The sequence below is a fragment of the Mytilus galloprovincialis genome, chromosome 4 (genome assembly GCF_965363235.1).
Source record: "Mytilus galloprovincialis chromosome 4, xbMytGall1.hap1.1, whole genome shotgun sequence".
Classification (NCBI taxonomy): Eukaryota; Metazoa; Mollusca; class Bivalvia; order Mytilida; family Mytilidae; genus Mytilus; species Mytilus galloprovincialis.
In genome coordinates, this window is record NC_134841.1 from 9,744,868 (window position 1) to 9,767,260 (window position 22,393).

General features: G+C 31.0%; 1 protein-coding gene across 2 annotated transcripts in view; it reads left to right on the forward strand.

The window, feature by feature from the left end:
- Nucleotides 1-22,122, forward strand: part of LOC143071315 (zwei Ig domain protein zig-8-like) — a 66,181-nt gene extending 44,059 nt beyond the window's left edge. The window contains exons 3-9 of one of the 2 annotated variants that reach the window (XM_076245554.1): nt 10,981-11,111; nt 12,846-13,065; nt 13,865-13,888; nt 14,367-14,669; nt 17,672-17,710; nt 17,941-17,970; nt 18,931-22,122. In XM_076245554.1, the coding sequence (XP_076101669.1) occupies nt 10,981-11,111; nt 12,846-13,065; nt 13,865-13,888; nt 14,367-14,669; nt 17,672-17,710; nt 17,941-17,970; nt 18,931-19,049 (866 nt within the window). In that variant the 3' untranslated portion in view covers nt 19,050-22,122. The remainder of the gene's footprint in view (nt 1-10,980; nt 11,112-12,845; nt 13,066-13,864; nt 13,889-14,366; nt 14,670-17,671; nt 17,711-17,940; nt 17,971-18,930) is intronic. The other variant, XM_076245555.1, reaches the window with a different exon arrangement.
- Nucleotides 22,123-22,393: the final 271 nt, after the last annotated feature.

The window sequence follows — 22,393 nt, forward strand, 5'->3', positions numbered from 1 at the left end:
ATTATTCTTTATGTATAACCATCTCATTAATTATTTTCTATTCTTCTTATTTTTCCCATTATTCTTTATGTATAACCATCTCATTAATTATTTTCTATTCTTCTTATTTTCCCCATTATTCTTTATGTATAACCATCTCATTAATTATTTTCTATTCTTCTTATTTTTCCCATTATTCTTTATGTATAACCATTTCATTAATTATTTTCTATTCTTCTTATTTTGACCCATTTTCTGCACTACTAACCCACTATTCTCTATTCCGTTAACTCCATCAAGCCCCTTACACAATATGTTTACGTCAAAATGTCTCACATTTGTCGTGTCATCGTATAAATATTAAATGCTTTTTTTTCAACCAAATCAATATTCTGTTCTTTCTATTCCATTTAGGCAAAGTATAATTCATACGTCGACTAACTTATGGTACGTAGTTTACCCTACAATAAAGATAAGTGCTATAGACTATCAAAAGTTATTAGTCCTATAAGCTTGTACCCTTTCTATATGTAGATTGGTATATGTGATAAACATCTGAATTTATAAATGAACAACTCATCGAAATAGCAATACAATTATTTATAAATGTATGAATAAATATTGAAAATATATATATTGGTTTGAAATCAAATCCAGCTATTGTGATAATATAAGCGAACTTAAGTTACTGCGAGAAGAATCTTCGGTATTCCCTTTTCTCACTAGTGTGTTTATTCCGATTTAGATGATACACTAGTGCGCGTCTTCAAAAAAAAAAAGAATTTCTGTCCACTGCAAGAAAAAGTTCTTAGTTACAATAACGACAAATACTACAAAGCAAGATCTTGAAGTCATACAACTTTCGAGTCAGTTTTTTTGAACTCGTACTCCAAAATCAACCCATCAAAATGCTCGATTTCATGTTTCGAGCACGATTTTTGTGCTCCGAGCACTGAGCAAATTTTTATGACTTCAACCCCAAATGTTGACGACCATCAAGATCCTATATTGAAATTTAACCTGAACTTCTTTTGTTCGTATGTGATATCCTGATCGGTTGAGTTGGATATGTTACTTTTGATGCCCTTTGCATGGAGATTTTATCATCACTTTCCTTTATGGATATACTTTTAAAATATTGAAGACTATTACTCTTTTGTTCAGTAAAGATTATCAAATAAAACTTCGGAGCATAGATCCTCATTTCGTGTAATCAAATCAGGAGTTATTAAGTTATAAACATCATGATTAACATCACCTGTTTTAGTTTTCTCGTTTGAATTGTTTTATATTTGTCATTTCTGGGCCTTTTATAGCTGACTATGCGGTATGTGGTTTGCTCATTGTTGAAGGCCGTACAGTGATCTATAGTTATTAATCTCTTGTCATTTTGGTCTCTTGATGATAGTTGTCTCATTGGCAATCATACCACATCTTCTTTTTAAAATCACTGAATGAACTTAACTTGCATGCAAACTGTTTCAGTCTCAATTTTTCAGTATCCCCTTTTCGTGGTAATCTAATCACGAGCGATTTCATAAACAAATGTAACCTTAAAAATAAAATAAAAAGCGTATGGTAAAGTACATTGTATAGTTTCTATTTCTGTTAGTATATATCTTTGACAATCAGAAATGTGGTTGAGAAGAATGAGATCTTGATATTTGTTGCTCAATGCATGCCCGAATTCTTAACATACATCTCAAATATGTCAAGGGATGTCATGTGCAATTTATATGTCTACGACCTTAAAGACAGCTGTTGCATTGTATTGGCTATAAAACTGTTACAAAAAAATCTACATACTCTACAAAACCTTTTTTCCTACTTACTGAAAATGAAAGATTTCAGACTAGATATATGTTACTGATAGTTGTTCCGTCTTTTGACATTTTTTGTCTACTCTTATTTTCATTTACACTTTTATATTTACAGTTAAATATTTTCTTCGATTTCAAATTATGTATTTGTTTTGATCCAATCGAATGTTTTACGATGTTGTAAAAGCAACTGATCGATATGTTTGTTATCGTAATAAATATTCAATTGGGATATGAGTTACCTATATGTCCTTCCACCATTGGGAAATAAACATGTAGTGTGCGATGGTTATTGTGCCCGAAACATGTAGTGTTCGATGGTTATTGTGCCCGAAACAAGTAGTGTTTGGGATGGCTGTCGTAGACGCAAGAATGTAATGTTTGCGATAGCTGTCATTCAAAATCCAAACAGTTGTCTAGAGTTTTTTTCTTCGATATGGTCAGTCAAAACTATCGAGTAGAATTGTATGTTTTAACTGATTACCTGGGAGTAAATGATCGAGATCACGATTGCATCGTTTTGACCTTATTTTTGCGTCCATTGTACGCTTAACAACTTACGTTGCATTGAATTTCAGTTTAAGGTAGAAAATAGTTCAAAACTTAATGGTTGTTTGAATGATGTAAGTTAATGTATGAGCCATAATAGTTTATCTGCCATACCTCTCTATGACAAGGAGTGGCATAAATACTGTTGAAATTACACCGGTTAAATAGCAAAAGTCTTGTCATAAACTTCTTTTTAATATCAAAGAAAGGCGTGCAGAGTTTTGGTTTACAAGCAACTGTTGTACAACAGAAAATGACAGAGAGTTCTTAATTGTGCTGACAAATGTAATTCATTTGTATGTTAAGGCGCCGAAAATGAAAAAGTAAAAACTTCATTGATTTTGAAAAAGAAATGTAATTATGTTCTTTATTCAGCATAGCTTGTGGGTGCACATTTAAAATACATTGCGATGACTAAAGTCATTTACTATTTCATTTAAATCAAAATTAAACTTCCAGAAAATACGCCAACGTTGCATTTTCAATTGGAAAAATGCAACAAAGAAAGAAGTACGGCAAATATTTGAATAAGTAAAAAATATTATTAAAAAAGCAAAACATTGACGATACAAAATGCAATAATTTAATTTTGGATGTAACGCGTCTTCTGATTGGCTAACGTTTTGTTATCAGCCTATAGACATAATTTAGTCATCTGACCGAGACGTCATCAACGTTCTTTCATGATTTTCTACGCGCGTTATTCAGTGTGCACCAAATTTTTTATGTTATTTCTTCATAGACAGAAAAAAATATTACAGTCATTCTTTAACTGTATTCAAAGTTTTAAGCATTCTTCATAATTGTGTGCATTGCCATTTCAGCCGGCAATTAAGGCATGATGTCTTGAATGTTTATATACTTGTTTGCCAGTTCGTAAAAATCAGTGTGAAATCTACAAAAATTATAAGTAATAAAAATACTGTATGTTTGAGTAAATGGTTAAATGGTTCTTAAACAAAGCCTCCATATAAAATATTTGCTATTCATCATGTCAATCTACTAAGTATAAATTAACAATCAAATTTTGTGAAATCATTACACGAACAAATGTTCTTTTCGAGAGCAAATTCGCCTGCAATATTTTACAAAGTCTATATGACAACTTAGACTGAAAAAGGGCATTGCGATTCACCTTTTGGTCTCTCTTTAATTAAATGTCACAAGACGTTTTCAATTTACAAATCTCTGAAATGACAGCAATCATTTGAACCTTTCCAGTATCTGATTGACAGCTTGTCTTATTGTAAATATTTGCCATATTCCCCGTCAGCAATCCAAACATAGACTAGTAGGCTTTTATTACACTGCTAAATGACTGAAGTCAGACGTCATTAATGAGTCTATCAAATAGGTGCGTTCGAAAACTGACATATGTTGTTCTATATTTTCATATAAACCATACTTTATTCAAATATAAACAATAATACAGACACATCATGACAATCACTTGGCATCACATGTTAGATTCTTATTGTTCAGGTATCAATAGTGTAATGTAGAGTAAGTGATTTGTCTGACAGTTTAAAATCAATTTGATAACTAAAACATATTGTTAAGAGTATTAATATTCGATCAGTATTTGTGAACATAACTATAAATTAATGTTTTTCTGTAAATTAAATGTCTATATGCCTTTCAATTGATTGTCCTGTTTTATTACTTATGCATCAGTACGAAAAGCATTTCATACAAATGAAACAATCCTTATGCTTAGACACAATAATGTTGTCTGGGAGTATACAAATTGTTACGCTCATCTTCAAGCTCTTGTGATAACGTATATGTTTTTATTATGTATAAGACCATTATATCTTATTATTCAATCATATACTGAAAGTTATATTTGAATGTTCAAATGATTTTTGATATAAAGGGTATTATACTTTATTTCAAAGTTGACTAATAAACTTGATTCCTATGGTGAGATACTAGGACGATGTACTTAATTATAAAATTTTGCATGTGTTCGAACGAAAGCATCATTGAGGTAGAAAACACGAACATGATTTATAAAACGAGACGACCAACCCTCTTATCGTAAGAAAACGAACGCCGGTTAGCAATGAAAAGGTTTACGTAACACGCTATGACGTCTAAGTTAACGTGCTAACTCACTCGAACGAGATAGTTTAAAAGGTTAAGTACGAGACATGTTGACGAACATACAAAATATAAATGTAAAGTAAGAAGACAGATTGTCGTACAAATACTAATTCAGATAAGAAAAATTCTTAAGCAACGAAACATGTTTTTTATTACACCATCGAGACAAATCTTATAAAATTAAACATGTTAACTTTTAGGTGCCACCCAAACGAGATTATCCATAGCTTCAAACTGGTTGACTTTCAAATGCCTCACATGTAAACGTGGGACCTCAAAAACTAAGATACAGGTGAAGGAAAAAGTATAAAAATATGCACACGAAACTTAAAAACTTAAACTGCAGATAAAGCACTACGTACTGGCCCAATCCCGAGTACTATCGAATGCTCCAGCTTTGTAAGCTAAATGGCTTTTTGTCACACAGTTAAATTAATGAACAGAATTTAGTTAATTTGGCTTTTATTGGATAGTAAAACATGACTGGCATAAACAAGTCATTTAATTAAGTCTATTACATGAATTATTAAGACGAATAAGCATTCCTATGCAGTATATACAAAATGCATTGTTTATATGTCACGCTCTTATTTCCGCTTTTTGCATGATCAATGCCAGGAACTTTTAATCAATTTTCATTAATTGTATAAAATAGATGTATCAAACTGATGTGTGTGCGCTAAAGAAACTCATGCGACCAATTATCTCCATTGCCATAACTTTATAACAAAAACCTCGTCAGCATTGTAATGAAAGGAGCCAAAACGTCTTATATCAACCTTGACTGTAAAAGTTTCAAATTTAATTCTTGTAGCCATCATATTTTATAAAGATGAAATTTTCATTTATTTAAATCATGCTTGTAGTAAACCACGTCATAAGCGTTTCTTGTTTCTCTCTTTTTTTTGGTGATTATACTGCTGGTTTTCCTGTTTGAACTGTTTTACACTCGTCATGTTGGGGCTCTTTATATCTTGCTGTTCGGTATAAGCAAGGTCTCCGTGTTGAAGACAGTACTTTGACCTATAATGGTTTTTCTTGTACTCATTGTGACTTTGATGGGGAATTGTCTCACTGGTACTCATCCCTATCGTCTTATTTCTACCTTCACCTTCTAAAATTGATTGTCTGTAAACAATGGTACCGACCCAAAGTAAATACATATAAACCAGTATCATTATCAAATAAAAGATGACACCCAAATGCTATCGACATTATTTCTTTAATTATATATAGTGTACCAATGTAATTGTATATGCAGAGACATGAAACATTTATATCCCGACGGAAAACGTTTTAAATAACTAACTGACAGCTATTTCGTCAATTTGGTCTTGGGGAAAAGTTATCGATAATGTGGTTAAAAATCTCCCTCTCTCTCTCTCTCTACGTGTCCACGGTCTTGATCGACAACCAGGAATGTTTTAATAGACATGTTGTAAAAAAATTGTAGTCAGAATTCCCCGTTGTGTTATCAAACACGCGATTAATCTGCAAAGTTTTAATGTTATCAGATTTTTAAACTTATGGTATTTCAGTTCATCAAGGGCTCAAGTAAATTATATGAAAACATTTAGAACATGGTAAATATAGCATGCCCTATTTTTCCTGTCATTATTTTTTATGCTATATTTTTAGTCGAAAACAGTTATTTACAATACCTATATAATACTGGATAAAATAATTCTGTTCTTAAGGAAAATTTAATACTTTTTTAATACATTATATCTCCACATATTCTATAACAGTTTATTTATTATTAAGAACCGAATTCTTCTGTTTCTAATTTTTATTGGAGTGTAAAAGCGTTCGTCGAAGCAGATTTCGTATGATGCAGGGAATACTAAAAATGTAAGCATGATCAACTTATAACTTGAGGAGACAGTTATCGCTGAAAAATCATCCTTTACTTATGCCAGTTTATTGATTGAAAATAGATTTGCATCAATTAGACAGTCCGCTATTATCCCTGGCATATAACTGTTGTGGTGTAATATAAAGCGTATAAATATATTTTAAGTGATTGAAACAACAAAGATACATTTAATATTTATAAATGATACTCAATAAAAAGCTGTGAAAAAAGCTGACATGAATTTCTAAAGAGTAAGGTCGTTTCAAAATCCTTGTATCAGTACATGTACCATTTATTTGATTAAACATCCCACGTTAGTGCTATTAGAAGGTAGCTTAATTGGTTGACATGGAGGGATTTAGGGAATGATCTGACCTTGCTAAAATTCATGACATTCTTATATTTGCTATGTTTTAGTTTCTTTCAATTTCATATATGTGTTTTTAATTGATCATTATTTACCCTAGACGTATGTTTTGATTATTTTCTTTCCCCGTAGGCCTTAAAGAATTAGCGCTACTCATACCGTGTAGTGATATTTGTAAGGCCTCGATATAATGATTCAAAACTGAAAACCAACGGCAGGAAAAATGCTAGAAATAATGAACACACAGATAATACAAAACGACAAAAAAATAACTAAAAGACAAAAGACAGAAAGTAGTGACGTAGGAGTACTCAAAGTCACTAAAATCTAGTTCAAATACATTTATATTAATTTAAGAAAAATCTCAAACGAAGATATCTGCTTTGTCGTTAAGATGAAGACCAAATTAACTTTATGTTATCAAGTTCATTGAATTGTTATGCATAACATACACAACCGCAAATCAAGAACTTCGACGGCGACGTTATCTAAAAATTGGTACTTGAAATTTCAAAGTGTGCTGATTTTTCTGTGATCTTCCTAATTTCACAATTAGAGAAACAACAGACTTTAAGAGACGGTAAATGATTTCATTAATGAGATACCTTTGGGAATAGTTTACGTAACCACTAAAACAGAAATAGATGTTTATAAACTTTTTAGCATTTCAGTTATGTAATACTCGAGTCGACAAAATGATCGGTTACAAAATTATATCATCTGTTCATGATACAAAACTAATCAATTTTGTAGAAAAAAATATCCGCACCAGTTTTCGATCTAATCATTCATCTATCCAGATATGATAATCTGTTTAAAATTTGTGATCAAGAAAAAAATAATGTTCAATGAGTGATTATTCTTAGCGCATTAAAGGTTCGTAATATATATTTCAACTGTACGTTGGTTAATGAAATGAATACTCGGGCATGTCGGATGAACACCAGAGACTGAAATAAAGTTGACAATTTTCACACCTACTAGACTTAATTAAAATGCATATTTACATTAACTATTAACATTTTAATATGACCGAAATGAAGTGTTTATACCATTAATATGTTAAAGTCATGAAAACTATTATAATTGATGGCAATTTCAACGAACGCAATGAAAATGAACAACTACATTTGTACCTGTATGAACTAATATAAGACAACAACCAATAAGAATAGCTTGTCTCGAAATGATTGATTGGGCTTAGGTTTCTTATATTACTATTGGAAATATTTATTGTCTATTTAGGTGTCAAACAATTAAGGCACTTCTTCAAAATCTGCAAGGGTCCCTCAAAGCCCAGAGAGCGTCAGTAGAATTGCAATTATTAAGCGAAGACTGAAACAAATTGTTCGTCTTGTAACATCTCTCTTTATAAAATAGGAATTAGGGAACTGAGGTATTTGAGTATCTCTCTACTGGATAAATTTGATGTCATCCCTTCTAAAATTTGATGTCATTGTTATACGAAGAACAATTCTTCCACTTTTTCAAGAGTAAGGAATCTTTGAACGCGACTAAAAACCAAAATTTGCTTTCCAAGCGGCGAAGTGGCTTTTTACGGGAGCACCTGAAATATACCCTATTTTTTCGGGTTCCTTTTGTTCACTTTTTTGTTTTCTTTGAACTTCTACAGGCTGTCGTTTGTACTTTCTATTCGGCCATTAGACTGGCATTGGTATTGTTTGCATATAATGGATTTTTAATGCTTCTTGTTGTCTTCCATATTTAAAGTTCAAAATCTATACTATAAAACGAGAAGACCTCATTTTGTGTGTCGCTTCTCCTCCTTCCCTAATAAATCAATAATCATACCTCTGTGTCCTATAGGTACCGTGCATAGTCGCATTTGTCACTATTCAGTTTCGGTTATTTTGGGAGAAAAACAAAAATAGGCGTCCGGATGTTGATTCCGTATTCAAACCGACTTTTAAGTCAGACATGACCTCCGGTTTTAACATCGAGAACCAATCGTATGATAGATAACAAAAATGAAAAATAAATAAGCCAATCAGGGCGTTGTCCATATCGTGTTTTTTTAGATCCTAAGAACCACTACTATTATACCTCGGTGTAAACTTGCTCATATTTTTCATAAGTACTCGGACGGGGACAGGACAATTATTTAGCGTGTATCTGCATGTATACTATGACTGATATTCTACTATAATATTTAGAGACTGTCTTTATAATATAGCAGTGATCTCCATGGAGAAGAAACTTAGAATTAATAGTATATAGAAAATTAAATACACTTTAATTTTTATAATATAGATACGTATGTTCATAGTATATAGAAATGCGAAAATAAAGGAATATAACAGTAAACAAAATAATAACGGACTTTGAAGAAAAGAGAGAGGGCTTACACATATTGTCCTGCCACGGTCTCCATGTGACTTTTGATATCAGTTCTTAACTTCTCCAGACATAAAATCTTTTACAAAAAATCATCCTAAAATAGTTAACATACTTTCAACCAAGCTTAAAATGCCCGCGATTACGCTTTTAAGTCAAACAGGACTCCCGGATTTAAACTTGCACATAAATTTCATAAGAGTACTCTTGGACAGGACAACAATAATTATCATCAGTCGCTTTGATATAGACTCTCTATATATAAGGGACGACATCAAAAGATCAATGTAGGATAAAATAATTAAATCAAATAGGTTTGGGTTGGGATTAAACTGCTGCAAGCTTTGTTTATCCGATATTTATTTTTACAGATATCCATATTGGTCAATCAATTTTTCCCAAATTGAGTTAAGAGAGGGGGAGGGGGGGGGGGGGGGGGGTCAGTGAAAAAACTATGTGAATTAAGTTTTTTTAGCCTTCATTGAACTTTTGATGTCGTCCCTAATAAAGCAGTGATCGCATGGGAGAAGAAACTTGAATTTAATAGTTAATAGCAAATACACTTTAATTATAGTATATGTATGTTCATAGTATACAGAAACGCAAACATAATGGAATTTAACAGAAAAAAATAATAACAGACTTTGGAAGCAAGGGAGAGGGTTTTAACTGTTTCCAAATACCTATGAATTTTTATACCTTTTCTGAAATTTTTCAGACATGAAATCTTTTTCGAAAATTTTCCCTACAACAGTTTACATACTTTCAACCAAGCTCTAAATGTCCGCGATTTCGCGGGTGTGTTCTAGTAACTTTTTAATTGTCAATCAATCTGTGTTACTTTCCACTCAAATACATCTGTTCATCAGCTACTCTTAACGTTCCACAATGAATAGTAAAAAAAGCCCTCTATATCAACAACCAAATCTCTGTTAATACAATAATGCAGCATAGTTAAACTAATGGAATTTAAGCATTATTCTGGGATAACAGTAAAATTTATCATCGAGCTCCACAAGAAACCCAATACATTCTTCGTATAACAATGGCGTCATATTGTTTCTCGAGGGAAAAAGACAAGTATTTTGAAAATTGATGTATATATTGTGAGGCTTCATAAAGTAATGATTATTTTCTATGACTTTGATTAATTATTTCTTTGCTTTACGTAACACTTTCATAATCATACATCATTGAAATACAATAAGAATCCATTGAAATCTTTTCCTTTGGCAGTGTTAAACATGATACCCGTCGATAAACATCAAATTAATTTTTATTTTACAAGCTAGAAGCTACATTCTGAATCTTTATGAAATTCTGATTAAATCAAGCTGATTGCAGCATTTAATGCATTATGTATTGTGATGTATTAGTTTCAGTCTAGGATGAATACACGAATGACATATAGTGTCGGAACTAAGTCAGTTTATCGTCACCATGTGTTGTTTGTTGTTATTGATGTCTGTTGTCCTGAAAAGTTGGCTATTGTGGGTTGATGTGGTATTTTTAGTTTGTTTAATGATTAATTTTATATGTAACTTTTTACATGTACATGTATTGGAAAACTAAGTTAACGTCACATACCAATGTAGTACATGTATGTTTACGTAGAGCTTAAAATCACGTCTACAATTCTTTAATACTTGAATGGTGATGGACTTTTTAACAGTTATTTTGCCAAAAGAGAGATAGTTTTTTTTAAGTTTCTCCTTTCCACTGTTACACGTTTGATAGTGTGGTTAATCTGAGTCGAATGTTTTGGTTAGATGAGATGATTGGTGTTTCATTTTAGAGTTAACCCATATCATCGATATAATTTTTATAGTATCCGTTTGAAATTTCTTTAACATGGACGTAGCGGAACATAAAACTCTATTGCAAATAATAAAGATATAAAAGCATTAAAAGCATACAAAGTGTAGCAGTCAATATTTTTATACTTACAGGTAGGCATTACAGAAGATATGTCTATAGACCAACAGCACCAGAAATACTTCCAGATGCAACAAATATTACCGTCCATAGTAATGAAAAAGTCATTTTAAAATGTACAGTCAGAAACAGGCGGACAAAAGATGTAAGTATTTGTTAATATTTATGTATATAAAGCGTTTTATTTTGGATAAGTACCAGAAAGGACTGAGGTATATAGACAAACGTTTGGAACCTAAATTTATATCATAACTACATGGGATGTTATATGGAAGAGGTTCTTAATAGAAAGTTAAATCTTTGTAGGAAGAGATGATATCTTAGTATTGATATTTCAAAGTTAATGGACACACCAAGACCATGGGTTGCATAATTTGAACGACAGAAGCTTATTTTATATTTTCAGCTTATAAATGTTATACCAATTAAGTTAAAACGAAGGAAAAGGGGGAATGTAGCTATTTGGGCTGTTGTGAAGAAACCATTTTTATTTTTTTTTTTAACAATTTACATTGTCTCGCACGAGCTTCATCAACGTAGTAAGACTTATAAATTAAGGTTAATATACTCGTGAATTGCGCAAAAAAGAACATAGAACATACATTACGCGATCTAGCAATTGAGCTTAAAATTTACAAGTATTAATTTACTTTAGAAAAACAAGAATGGAGTGGCCTCACAAGCTTGCGATAGGTTTAAAAAAAAGAAGGTGTTGTATGATATCATTGCCATTGAAATAACTCTCCACAAGAGACCAAATGACACAGAAATTAACAGCTACAGGTCGATCACCGTACGGCCTTCAACAATGAGTAAAGCCTATACCACACATATTTTGTAGTTAACTCTAAAAAACTTTTTTTATGTGATCTTTATAGAAGGTTTGATTGAATTCTGAACCCAATTGTCAAGTGCACTGAAATCAGTACCTTACATTTGTAATAAATTATTGTATTACTTTGTAGATTCATTTTCCCTAAAGTAATGCAATATCTTACACCAATTTACATGCGTTATATTACAACATATGAAAATCAAATTAACCAAAAGGCTTGGGATATACCATGAGACATTGAACATCTATTACAACAAATAACGTACTGAATTGTTGTATGGTTTTCTATATACATGTATAAAAAAGATTGTACCATAATCGGAACTGATAACATAGAGTAAAATAAGATCTTAGCCATGACATGATTTATATAATGTAATTGTATAATGATAGAAGTAGGTTAATAGACCATTCTAAAGTTATCACCGTCGTGTAATTACCAAATCGCATGTATGTAGTACATGTGCTAGAATGTAAGTACAATGACTCGGTGTATAATTGTAATGTATAACTTTGAAGTTCATTAGGTACAACCACGAAATCAATTACAATGCGGCAAATTTCTAAACTAAAATATGCATTGATTAACTTTTTTTTTGAAAGATTGCAATGCCATCATTTCATTATTTTATTTCTTTATTTTTTCTTTTTTCTTTTGGTTTATAGATTGCAATTGTTCGTCGTCTCATTTCTGTACGATTTTTTAAATTGTATTTAATGTTTTGATTTGTTTTCTCATTCATTTCGATTGATCGTGACAGTTTCTGATTAGCGTCACGATGTTTTCAAACATTATACTAGTATCTGAATATCCGATAGCTTTTAACACAATAATTATTTCACAATCATCATAAATGATCATTATATATAAAGCTTCCGTCCGGTACAATAATGAGCAGAAATGAATGCAATTCGAAACATTGAACAGTTTTGACATCCATAATTGTTGCATACATGTATGCCCTTTATTGAAATTTCTTGTGTATCTATAGTTAAACAAATGCATGTTCTTTTTTCCTTTCCAATTTCCTTTTCTCGTTACAGGTTCAATGGCGTCTTGTACGTAAAAGATGGCCATTAACTATTGGTACAGAACCATGGACAACTGATAAAGATATCAGCGTCCTTTATAGTGTAATTAATAAAACAGACGAAAGTTGGGACTTGGTAATCAAACGAGCTAAACCAAGACATACCAATACATACGAATGTCAAATATCATCTACACAAAGTAATAGACGATATGTATATCTTAGAGTTTTAGGTAAGTTAACAATGTATACTATGTGACATTTTATTTTCAGACGATACCTGTGATACGAGCCAACTGTTTGGGGAAAAATCTTGTCTCATTAAAACACTATTATTATATAGAGAGAAGAAAAGCAGTGAATTGAATGTTGCAAGGTTAATATACGCCATAAAGTATTACAACGACAAAGAAACCAAAAAAGACAAACGATTAACGGAGTAAGACCCAAATGGTCGGGTGTTCTAATTATTGTTTTTATATCTCACTGTATTATATAATATTTTGTGAAAAACACATGTCACTATAATAAATTATAATTTACTTACTTACAAGACGTAGTTTAAAACTGAAAGTAGAATCTTTGGCCTTTTGAAAATTAATTAAACCATTATAATACGCGATATCAAATGCTGTATGGACTAGGAATTAACAAAACCAAAGCGTGCCCGACCAAATCGAACTTTCCCCAGTTTTATTTTATTAATTTATTAAATTTTACCTATTAGAGCTTTGTCAGTCTTTCCTGCTGATGTTTAAAACTGGAACATAATATGTTTTCATACATGTATGCGTTTGTTTATCAGTATTCTGTTTTTTTTATGGATACTTATTTCAAATCTGCATCATACTGCGTTTTGTCAATTTATCTTACTAATTCAGAGAATAGCTAATGCAGTTTGTGTCGGTTGGTTCTTGTTTCACTAGATTTCTGATTAAAATATGTTTTATTCATATAATTGCAGGAGTTTGATTGGAAAGTCTAATAATAAAATAATTTGTTTATCAATATATAGTTTTACTTAAATTGCAGCACAACCCAAAGAGAAAAGACCAGGTAAATATATTTTATTATGCAAAACTTTAGAGATACAGTTTGGAATGATTGTTGTTTCCACAATATCCAGTGTCAAATATTTTAATCATATCAAAAACAAGAAAAAAATCTACAATAAATTCAATAGGTATTTTAATTAATGCTGGACTTGCATAACTACTGCCACTGGAAACTAGGTTTGTGGATATATTGAGACATGGAGTTTGTTCTTGCAATAGTCCACTAACGGGCCCTCAAGTGTTCTTCAAAGGTTCTGCTAAACGGAAACACAACGTAATAATATTTTGAAAATAATTTTATACCCAATGCTACCAATGTGTTATTCAAATAAGTAATAATCGATTGATATGTTATCCTATGTATATTTGTAGTTTATTCACTGTTTTATGTGTACTATTTCTGTTGCGTCCTCCAAATTTTAACAAAATAAATGATTAATAAAAAAATATACCATAATAAAGCACATTTTTATTTTCAGGTATAAGTTTAACAGGGACAGCCTATTTAGATCTTCATCAGAAGGTTAACTTAACGTGTAATGCTACTGGGTTGTTTCGTGCTCCAGACGATATTGACTGGTTTCACAATGGTAATATCATTGACCAAAAAGATAAACAATGGGGCGGAAGGTTAAAAATTTACAAACGAATACAAGACGTTCCTGGGAGGATGTTGATTAGTGAACTTATTATTGAAAAAAGCACATTAGAGGACCGAGGAATGTATGTTTGTCGAAGTTCTGAAAATGAAGCTTCAAGTTTTCCAGTCAGCATTTTAGATAGTAAGTATGGCTCTGGTATACACACGTTTTTTTTTACTGACAAACAAATGATTTACATTTCTGCAACGATTGTACATCGTATGTTAACATTTATAAGCACTTTATAAATACATACGAACAATTTGTTCTGGATACACAACTTGTATGCTTATGTTGTGCTCATGAATTACTGTGTCATATATTGTAGCCTATATAGCATCTACACCTTTTTCATATGAACAACAACTTAAAACGCTTTAAAAACCCCAAAGCAATGTGTGCATTTGTTCGCTAAACCCTCTTATAAAAAGTTCTTATCATTGTTAAATGTATATGCCTTAATTGGCAGAAGTCTTCAACTGTTTCGCCATTTTTTTTATTATTTGCTATGCTGCTGCATGGTTGGGGATTTATTTGTCTTGATAGACACACACGAGAATAAAGTTTCATTAATATATATATTTTCATAATAATACAGATGCTTCTCGTTGAGCAGGATATTTTCAGGAGCACCTGCGATCACCTCCGGTATTTCGTTTGGTTTTGTACTCACTTTCTATACTGTGATATTCTGACCATTCTATTTTCGTTTAATATGATCGACTCACAACCCATTGACTTGGAAACTTTCAGTAAAATTATACTTGTCCATATCCTTTTTTAGCTCACCTGGCCCGAAGGGCCAAGTTAGCTTTTCCCATCACTTGGCGTCCGTCGTCCGTCGTCGTCGTCCGTCGTCCGTCGTCGTCGTCCGTCGTCCGTCGTCTTTAACTTTTACAAAAATCTTCTCCTCTGAAACTACTGGATCAAATTAAACCAAACTTGGCCACAATCATCATTGGGGAATCTAGTTTAAAAAATGTGTGGCGTGAACCGGCCAACCAACCAAGATGGCCGCCATGGCTAAAAATAGAACATAGGGGTAAAATGCAGTTTTTGGCTTATAACTCAAAAACCAAAGCATTTAGTACAAATCTGAAAGGAGTAAACTTGTTTATCAGGTCAAGATCTATCTGCCCTCAAATTTTCAGATGAATCCGACAACCCATTATTGGGTTGCTGCCCCTGAACTGGTAATTTTAGGTAATTTTTGCTGTTTTTGGCTATTATCTTGAATATTATTATAGATAGAGATAAACTGTAAACAGCAATAATGTTCAACAAAGTAAGATTTACAAATAAGTCAACATGACCAAAATGGTCAGTTGGCCCCTTTAGGAGTTATTGACCTTTATAGCCAATTTTTAACCATTTTTCCTAAATCTTAGTAATCTTTTACAAAAATCTTCTCCTCTGAAACTACTGGGCCAAATTAATCCAAACTTGGTCACAATCATCTTTGGGATATCTAGTTTAACAAATGTGTGGCGTGACCCGGCCAACCAACCAAAATGGCCGCCATGGCTAAAAATAGAACATAGGGGTAAAATGCAGTTTTTGGCTTATAACTCAAAAACCGAAGCATTAAGAGAAAATCTGACAGGGTTTAATTGTTTATCAGGTCAAGCTCTATCTGCCCTGATGTTTTCACATGGATCGGATAACCCGTTGTTAGGTTACTGTCCTGAGTTGGTAATTTTAAGGAAATTTTGCCGTTTTTTTGTTATTATCTTGAATATTATTATAGATAGAGATAAACTGTATACAGCAATAACGTTCAGCAAAATAAGATCTACAAATAAGTTTACATGACCAAAATAGTCAATTGACCCCTTAAGGAGTTATTGCCCTTTATAGTTAATTTTAAACATTTTTCATAAATTTTTGTTAATTTTTAGAAAATATTTTCCACTGTAATTACTGGGCCAAGTTCATTATAGATAGAGATAATTGTAGCAACAAGAATGTTCAGTAAAGTAAGATCTACAAACACATCACTATCACCAAAACACAATTATGTCATGAGTTTATCCGTGTCCATTGTTTAATATGCACAAGACCAAGGTGAGCGACACAGGCTCTTTAGAGCCTCTAGTTTGTATACCTAAATAATTGGTGTTCACTGATAATAATGAATAACAAATCGAGTATATGTTTCGTCTCAGCTGACCGACTTTTCACGGAATTGAAGTTTGAATTTATTTCCTGGTTGTCAATATTTAACAAATACATAAAATGAATTTCCCAGTTTCGGTTTAAACTCAATAGCACAGTTTTGCTTGTATTTTCCCCTGATACACCTCGCTTTTAATTAATATTCTATAAAGAGAACTTGTATATTATTAATTAAGGACAGACTTTTCATCTCTTAGTCTGAACGTTGTCTTATTGACAATCGTATAGTCTAATTATTTTTATCTCATGTCTGCATGCATGACAAGTTTGTATTAATGGCAAAGTATGAATGTACTCCATATCAAAGTTTAAAATCCAATTAAAAAGGTTAAAAACTACAAATAAAGATGTACCTAAGCACTATCTATATGGACCGAGGAAACTAAATATGATTCTAACACAATTCAGATGCTATTTATCTTTCTTGAACTATGACTTGTTTAGAGTCAATATAGTTGCTGATCCATCTTGCTTTTGTGGATGTAATATTGAGACTGTACACCATTTCCTTTTCGACTGCTCTTTATTTAAACACCAGAGAGAAATTCTGATGAACAATCTAAGATGGCTTCCTGGTGACCTTATACTGAATGTTAAGTTACTTACATCTGGTAATCCGAATCTCTCGTATGAACAAAACGTGAATATATTCAAACACGTATTCGAATTTATCAAAAGGTCTGAGAGATTTCTTGTTATGTAGAAAAATGTATTTACGGTACATCCACGTCATCATTATCATCATCATCGTTTTCAATGTTTACATTTATTTCTGTTTCATTTTTTTCTCAATTGATAGACTCGTAAAATATTGTTTATTTTGATATTGCATGCTCATATTAATATTGTATTGTAAATTATTGTCATTCGGAGCGGACTTCATAAGTATGGGTTACTTGTGTCCAATCCATTTTACTTTGAGTAAATAAAATATGTTTAAACTAAACTAATGCACTTTTTTTCTTTAGCAAGAACAACCTATCGATATAATAATTGGTTTTACAGAGGTAAGGAGACACGTGAATGCTGCATAGACTCTTGTCATTAAAACGCTATAATGTCATCGGTTTTGTTTGTAAATCTTCCCTTTTCTATTATTCGCTTGGTATATCTATAAATGTATGTTGAACTTCAATGTATGCACTGTTTTTTTTAAAGTATTCGTTTTTTATTTTATTGAAACTAATAATTTTCATTAAGAACTTTGAACAATGTAAACATATTAATATCATTTCAGATGGGGTACCTAACAAAACAAAAAGATATGGTAGGTATTTTTTTTATATAAGATGTTCGGTAATGATAAATTGAAAACAAATGCGGTATCATATAATTGCGAATTAAGAAGTTTAAAGAAAATTGTTATCCTGACAACCAAGAATAACAAAAGGCTATTTTTCTAAACAGATTTTGGGCTTCATTTTCACAAAAAATAATGTGAATCTCCTTTGAAAAACGTCGGTTTTCGAACGACTTACAAGTATCATGTTCACCACATAATAACTTATAAACTACACGAGTTTATTATTTATTGTATGCATGTATTGTTTTGTTAACAAATAATAACTGAACGAACGTAATTATTTCGAATATTTTGAGTAAAAAAACAAATTAAAACTACAAACCATTAATTTTAAAACAAATGATTGAGATATTAAAGAACTTGTCATCTTTCAAAAATATGTGACATGGTACAACAACTAGAAAATAACGAAATGTGTATTTTTGATATTGAAAGGTAGAGTAAAACTTACCTGAATGGTACAATTACATGAATGGTACAAACTTTATTACACAATATGCGAATTTAGGCAATAAACGTCTCTTCAGTGAAGGTCGAAACATAACGTTTAAAAATCGAACACTTCTTCAAAATCTACAAAGCTAATTATAATAAAAATATACAAAAAGTACAGCCAAAGCGTCGATTGCCAAAAAAAATAATACTGGAATGTAGTTCATTTAAACATTTTTTGAAATGCAATATTTGAAACTTTGATTGTCACAGTAGCTGATGTTTTCAGATTTCAAAGTGTCATTAGAAATAAACAATGCCAACAGCTTTAAACTTGAAAGCTGTCATATTTTATACATATATTTCATTAACCTTGAATATTTCACAAATCTTGAATGTTGACATACACATATCAAATCGACTAGCAGATAATTTAAACAGACCATTCACTAGAATTTACAGATAATTCTGAATTTTTTTTTAATGTTTTAGGTACAGAAAAGGTTTCTGAAAATAAAGCAATCGACAAGAATTCAAACAGTGCAGCATTTAATTCTATACATGTGGTTTTAATTACATGTATTTGTGTGTTTGTGTCGTGTAATAGCTGATAGAAGTAGAGACGGACAAAATAGATTCCTTAACATACCTATGTGCCTTTCCTCTAGTGGTGTTTGTGCTCAGGACATTAAAGGCCGAAAGGACATTAAAGGCCGAGTTATAAATTCTGTGGTATGTAATAAGATAAATGCATTCCAGAAATGCTTTAAATCGAGATGATGTGATAGCACTCTGGACGATGATTAAATTACTGAAATGCAGGATCCAATATATGATGGATGAGATGTAACACTGATGTGCCATAAAAACTAGACCAACACTATTTGTATTCATACAGCAATTAATGCAAATGTTTAAGACAAACAATCAAGTGTTTGGCAATGCAATGAAATACTTTGTATTTGTCTGTCGAGACAGTAATAGATATTATCTTTTGATCTGATATATACGAATAAAAAAGACCAAACGTATTGTCAGAATGATTTAAATGTGGTTTAAATTCAATCTGATTATTATGTATATGATTTGTCTATATCATTGTGCATCTTTGTCAGAGGAATTTTGCAATCCATAACGATTGCCAGAAGTTGTCAACCGAAATGAATATATCGGTTATTGAAATGTTTTTCCCCTCTTAAAAAGATGTGTTTACAAAATGCTTGTTTGTTTACCCAATGCGAATGAATCTAAAAAGTTTAAGACGATAATACGATGGCATTATTATCAGTGAATAGGTACACTGTTCAAAATATCTGGTTTAATGTTTTTTTCTTTCGTGCCGTTTGATAAAAGTATTAATTGAAACCTTTAATAGTGCACTTAAGAATCTAAATTAACAGATTAATTACAATGATAGCATTATTAGACGTATGAAAGTGGATTTATGTAAGTTGGTAAATTTTGTATTATAATAATAACGTTTATAAAGAGGGTTGAAAGATACCAGAGGGACGAAAGATACCAGAGGGACAGTCAATTGATGTCTGGTTTCATCAGTTTATTAAAGTCAATCACCTACTCTTGGGAATTTTAATATTTCGGGTCTTTCCGTTTTGAATTTTCCTCGGAGTTCAGTATTTTTTTGATTTGATTTTTATTCCAGTTGTTCTAATTTCTAAAAAACAACAATGTTTTATGATCGAATAACATGTAATTGAACGTCATTTCAGTGTTCGTTGAAAATAAAAAAGTAGCGGAATGAAAACCTTATTGAAATATATTTTTGAATTTCAGCTTTGATACATGTTATTAATGATAATCGTTAGAATAAAACTATTACCTAATTTAAAGCAAACATACAGATGTTATCAGTTTAAGAATGCAGTGATCTTGTTTGTGTTAAAAACTCGTAAATGACGTAAAAATTCAGCTATATTTTTTTTTAGTTGAAAAAGTAAGAATCTTCCGTATTGCTGTACTATAACCACTTAGATTTTATATTTTACTGATTTAAAACACTATTGTCTACAACATATTCAGTATAACTAAAAATACACGATATTGTTATTATGCATTTATTGATAATGCAATAGTTCTCATGAATATATCATTAATCAGAATTCCAATATGTTATATACTTTGCAAAATTATGAAAACAATATATAATTTTCATATAAATTTCAAGTTCACTTTAATAATAAAAAAGTTTTAAGATTTTCGATATTTGGTTTGATAGATCTATTCTAGTTATTCGAATATGTTGTCTTTGCTAGCCATAATTATGTTTACAATGTATTAACTTTGCGCAAAATGTAAATCTCGGACATTTACATCTACTAAAGCAAAATAAGAAATGAAACTATCAGAAAATTACACAAAAACTGTTCACACAAGGGTAAATAGTGCTTGCTCCAATAGAAGTAGTAGTATTTATCGTATTTCTCAATTGCAGACTGTTTCGGTCATCATCATACTGGGCCGTCACTGTTAAAATGTAGTGTATAAGATAAATGAGATTTGTTGAATCTGTTTCAGAAAAATCAGACAAAAGTCCTGTTTAAGACCTAAAACTTCCAAACTAGTTGAATTCTACGACCGTAATAAACAAAAAGCTACATGATTATTGAAACCATAATTTCAGTATTAAAAAACTTTAAAGCATGTAAAAGACCAGTTGCATTTACACTTTTTTGAAGTTGCTAATTAAACATTTTTTAGTATTCTCGTCGTTGATATTGTTTTTTTACTTTCACTTATGATTTGTGATTGTTCCATTAGTAAATTTAATGAAAATTTAATCAAAATGGTTTTCTGGATTGTTAGTGTAAAAAATTGAAACATCTTTTTAAATTAATGATCTTCCCTAATAATGTTGGTTAATGACAAACATCGCCATATATCATAGTTACCATCATTGCTAAAAACTTATCTCGATTGACTCATAACTTAACAACTGAACAGTTTGTATATTTGAGCCATTTGGCATACAATGTAGAGTTATAATACAATGGTTATTCCGATTATCAATCGTAATTGATGGCGTTCTTATTCGTCATAAATGGATGCATCGTTATTAAAAATACAACGTATAGATATTACAAAAGTTCAGAATTTATTGTAGAAAATACTGTTTAGGATGGAAAAACTTCAACATGTTAAATAAAGAATATCAAAATACATTGTAACATTTATTTCGCAGAAAGAATTCTGCTAGAAAAACAAAATGGCATTAACTGTATCTTTTACTTAAAATAGACTGTCGGAGGAAAAGACTGTAAAATATCCGCGTTACAGCTTGCTTGTTCAAAAAGCAGTCCTTTCTGTTTTAGAATATGACAACTCCATGAATATAAAATGAAAATCTGCAAAATCATTGAATGTCATAATCACGTAACAATAGTATCAACGTGAGCAAGAAATCTTACAGTATGAGTGACTAGTATGATCTTTCTTACTTTTATTGGTAGAAATATACTGTAATGTTATTGTTGAAGTAGACTACAAAACTAGTACGGTACAAAATTATAACAACCTTTATTTATATGTTTTAAAATATATTGTTTCCATTTATAATATATTGTTTGACTTTAGTATTGTAAACTCACGTTCTATGACTTTAATCTGTTTTAACGTTGTTGGAGCTGTTTTGTAATGATAATTTTGAAATAAATTTATTTTAATAAATTTAGATTTGTCCTATTAACATATCAAAAACAGACTGTTGATTTCATATTCTCATACTTGAAGGGTTTTGGTGCTCAGTCTTTTGTTTTCATGTAGAAAGTGTTTTGTTTTCCTTTTTCTGTCTTTCCATTCATTTTTCATATCTTCCCATTGTTTTGTTGTTATATGAATTTCTTTAGTTTCCATTTGGAAATTTTCGCCTCTTTGTGTAACAAGTTATCTTTTGAGCGACCATCGATGACTTCACAAGGTCTGAGTTTTTGTTTTGTTG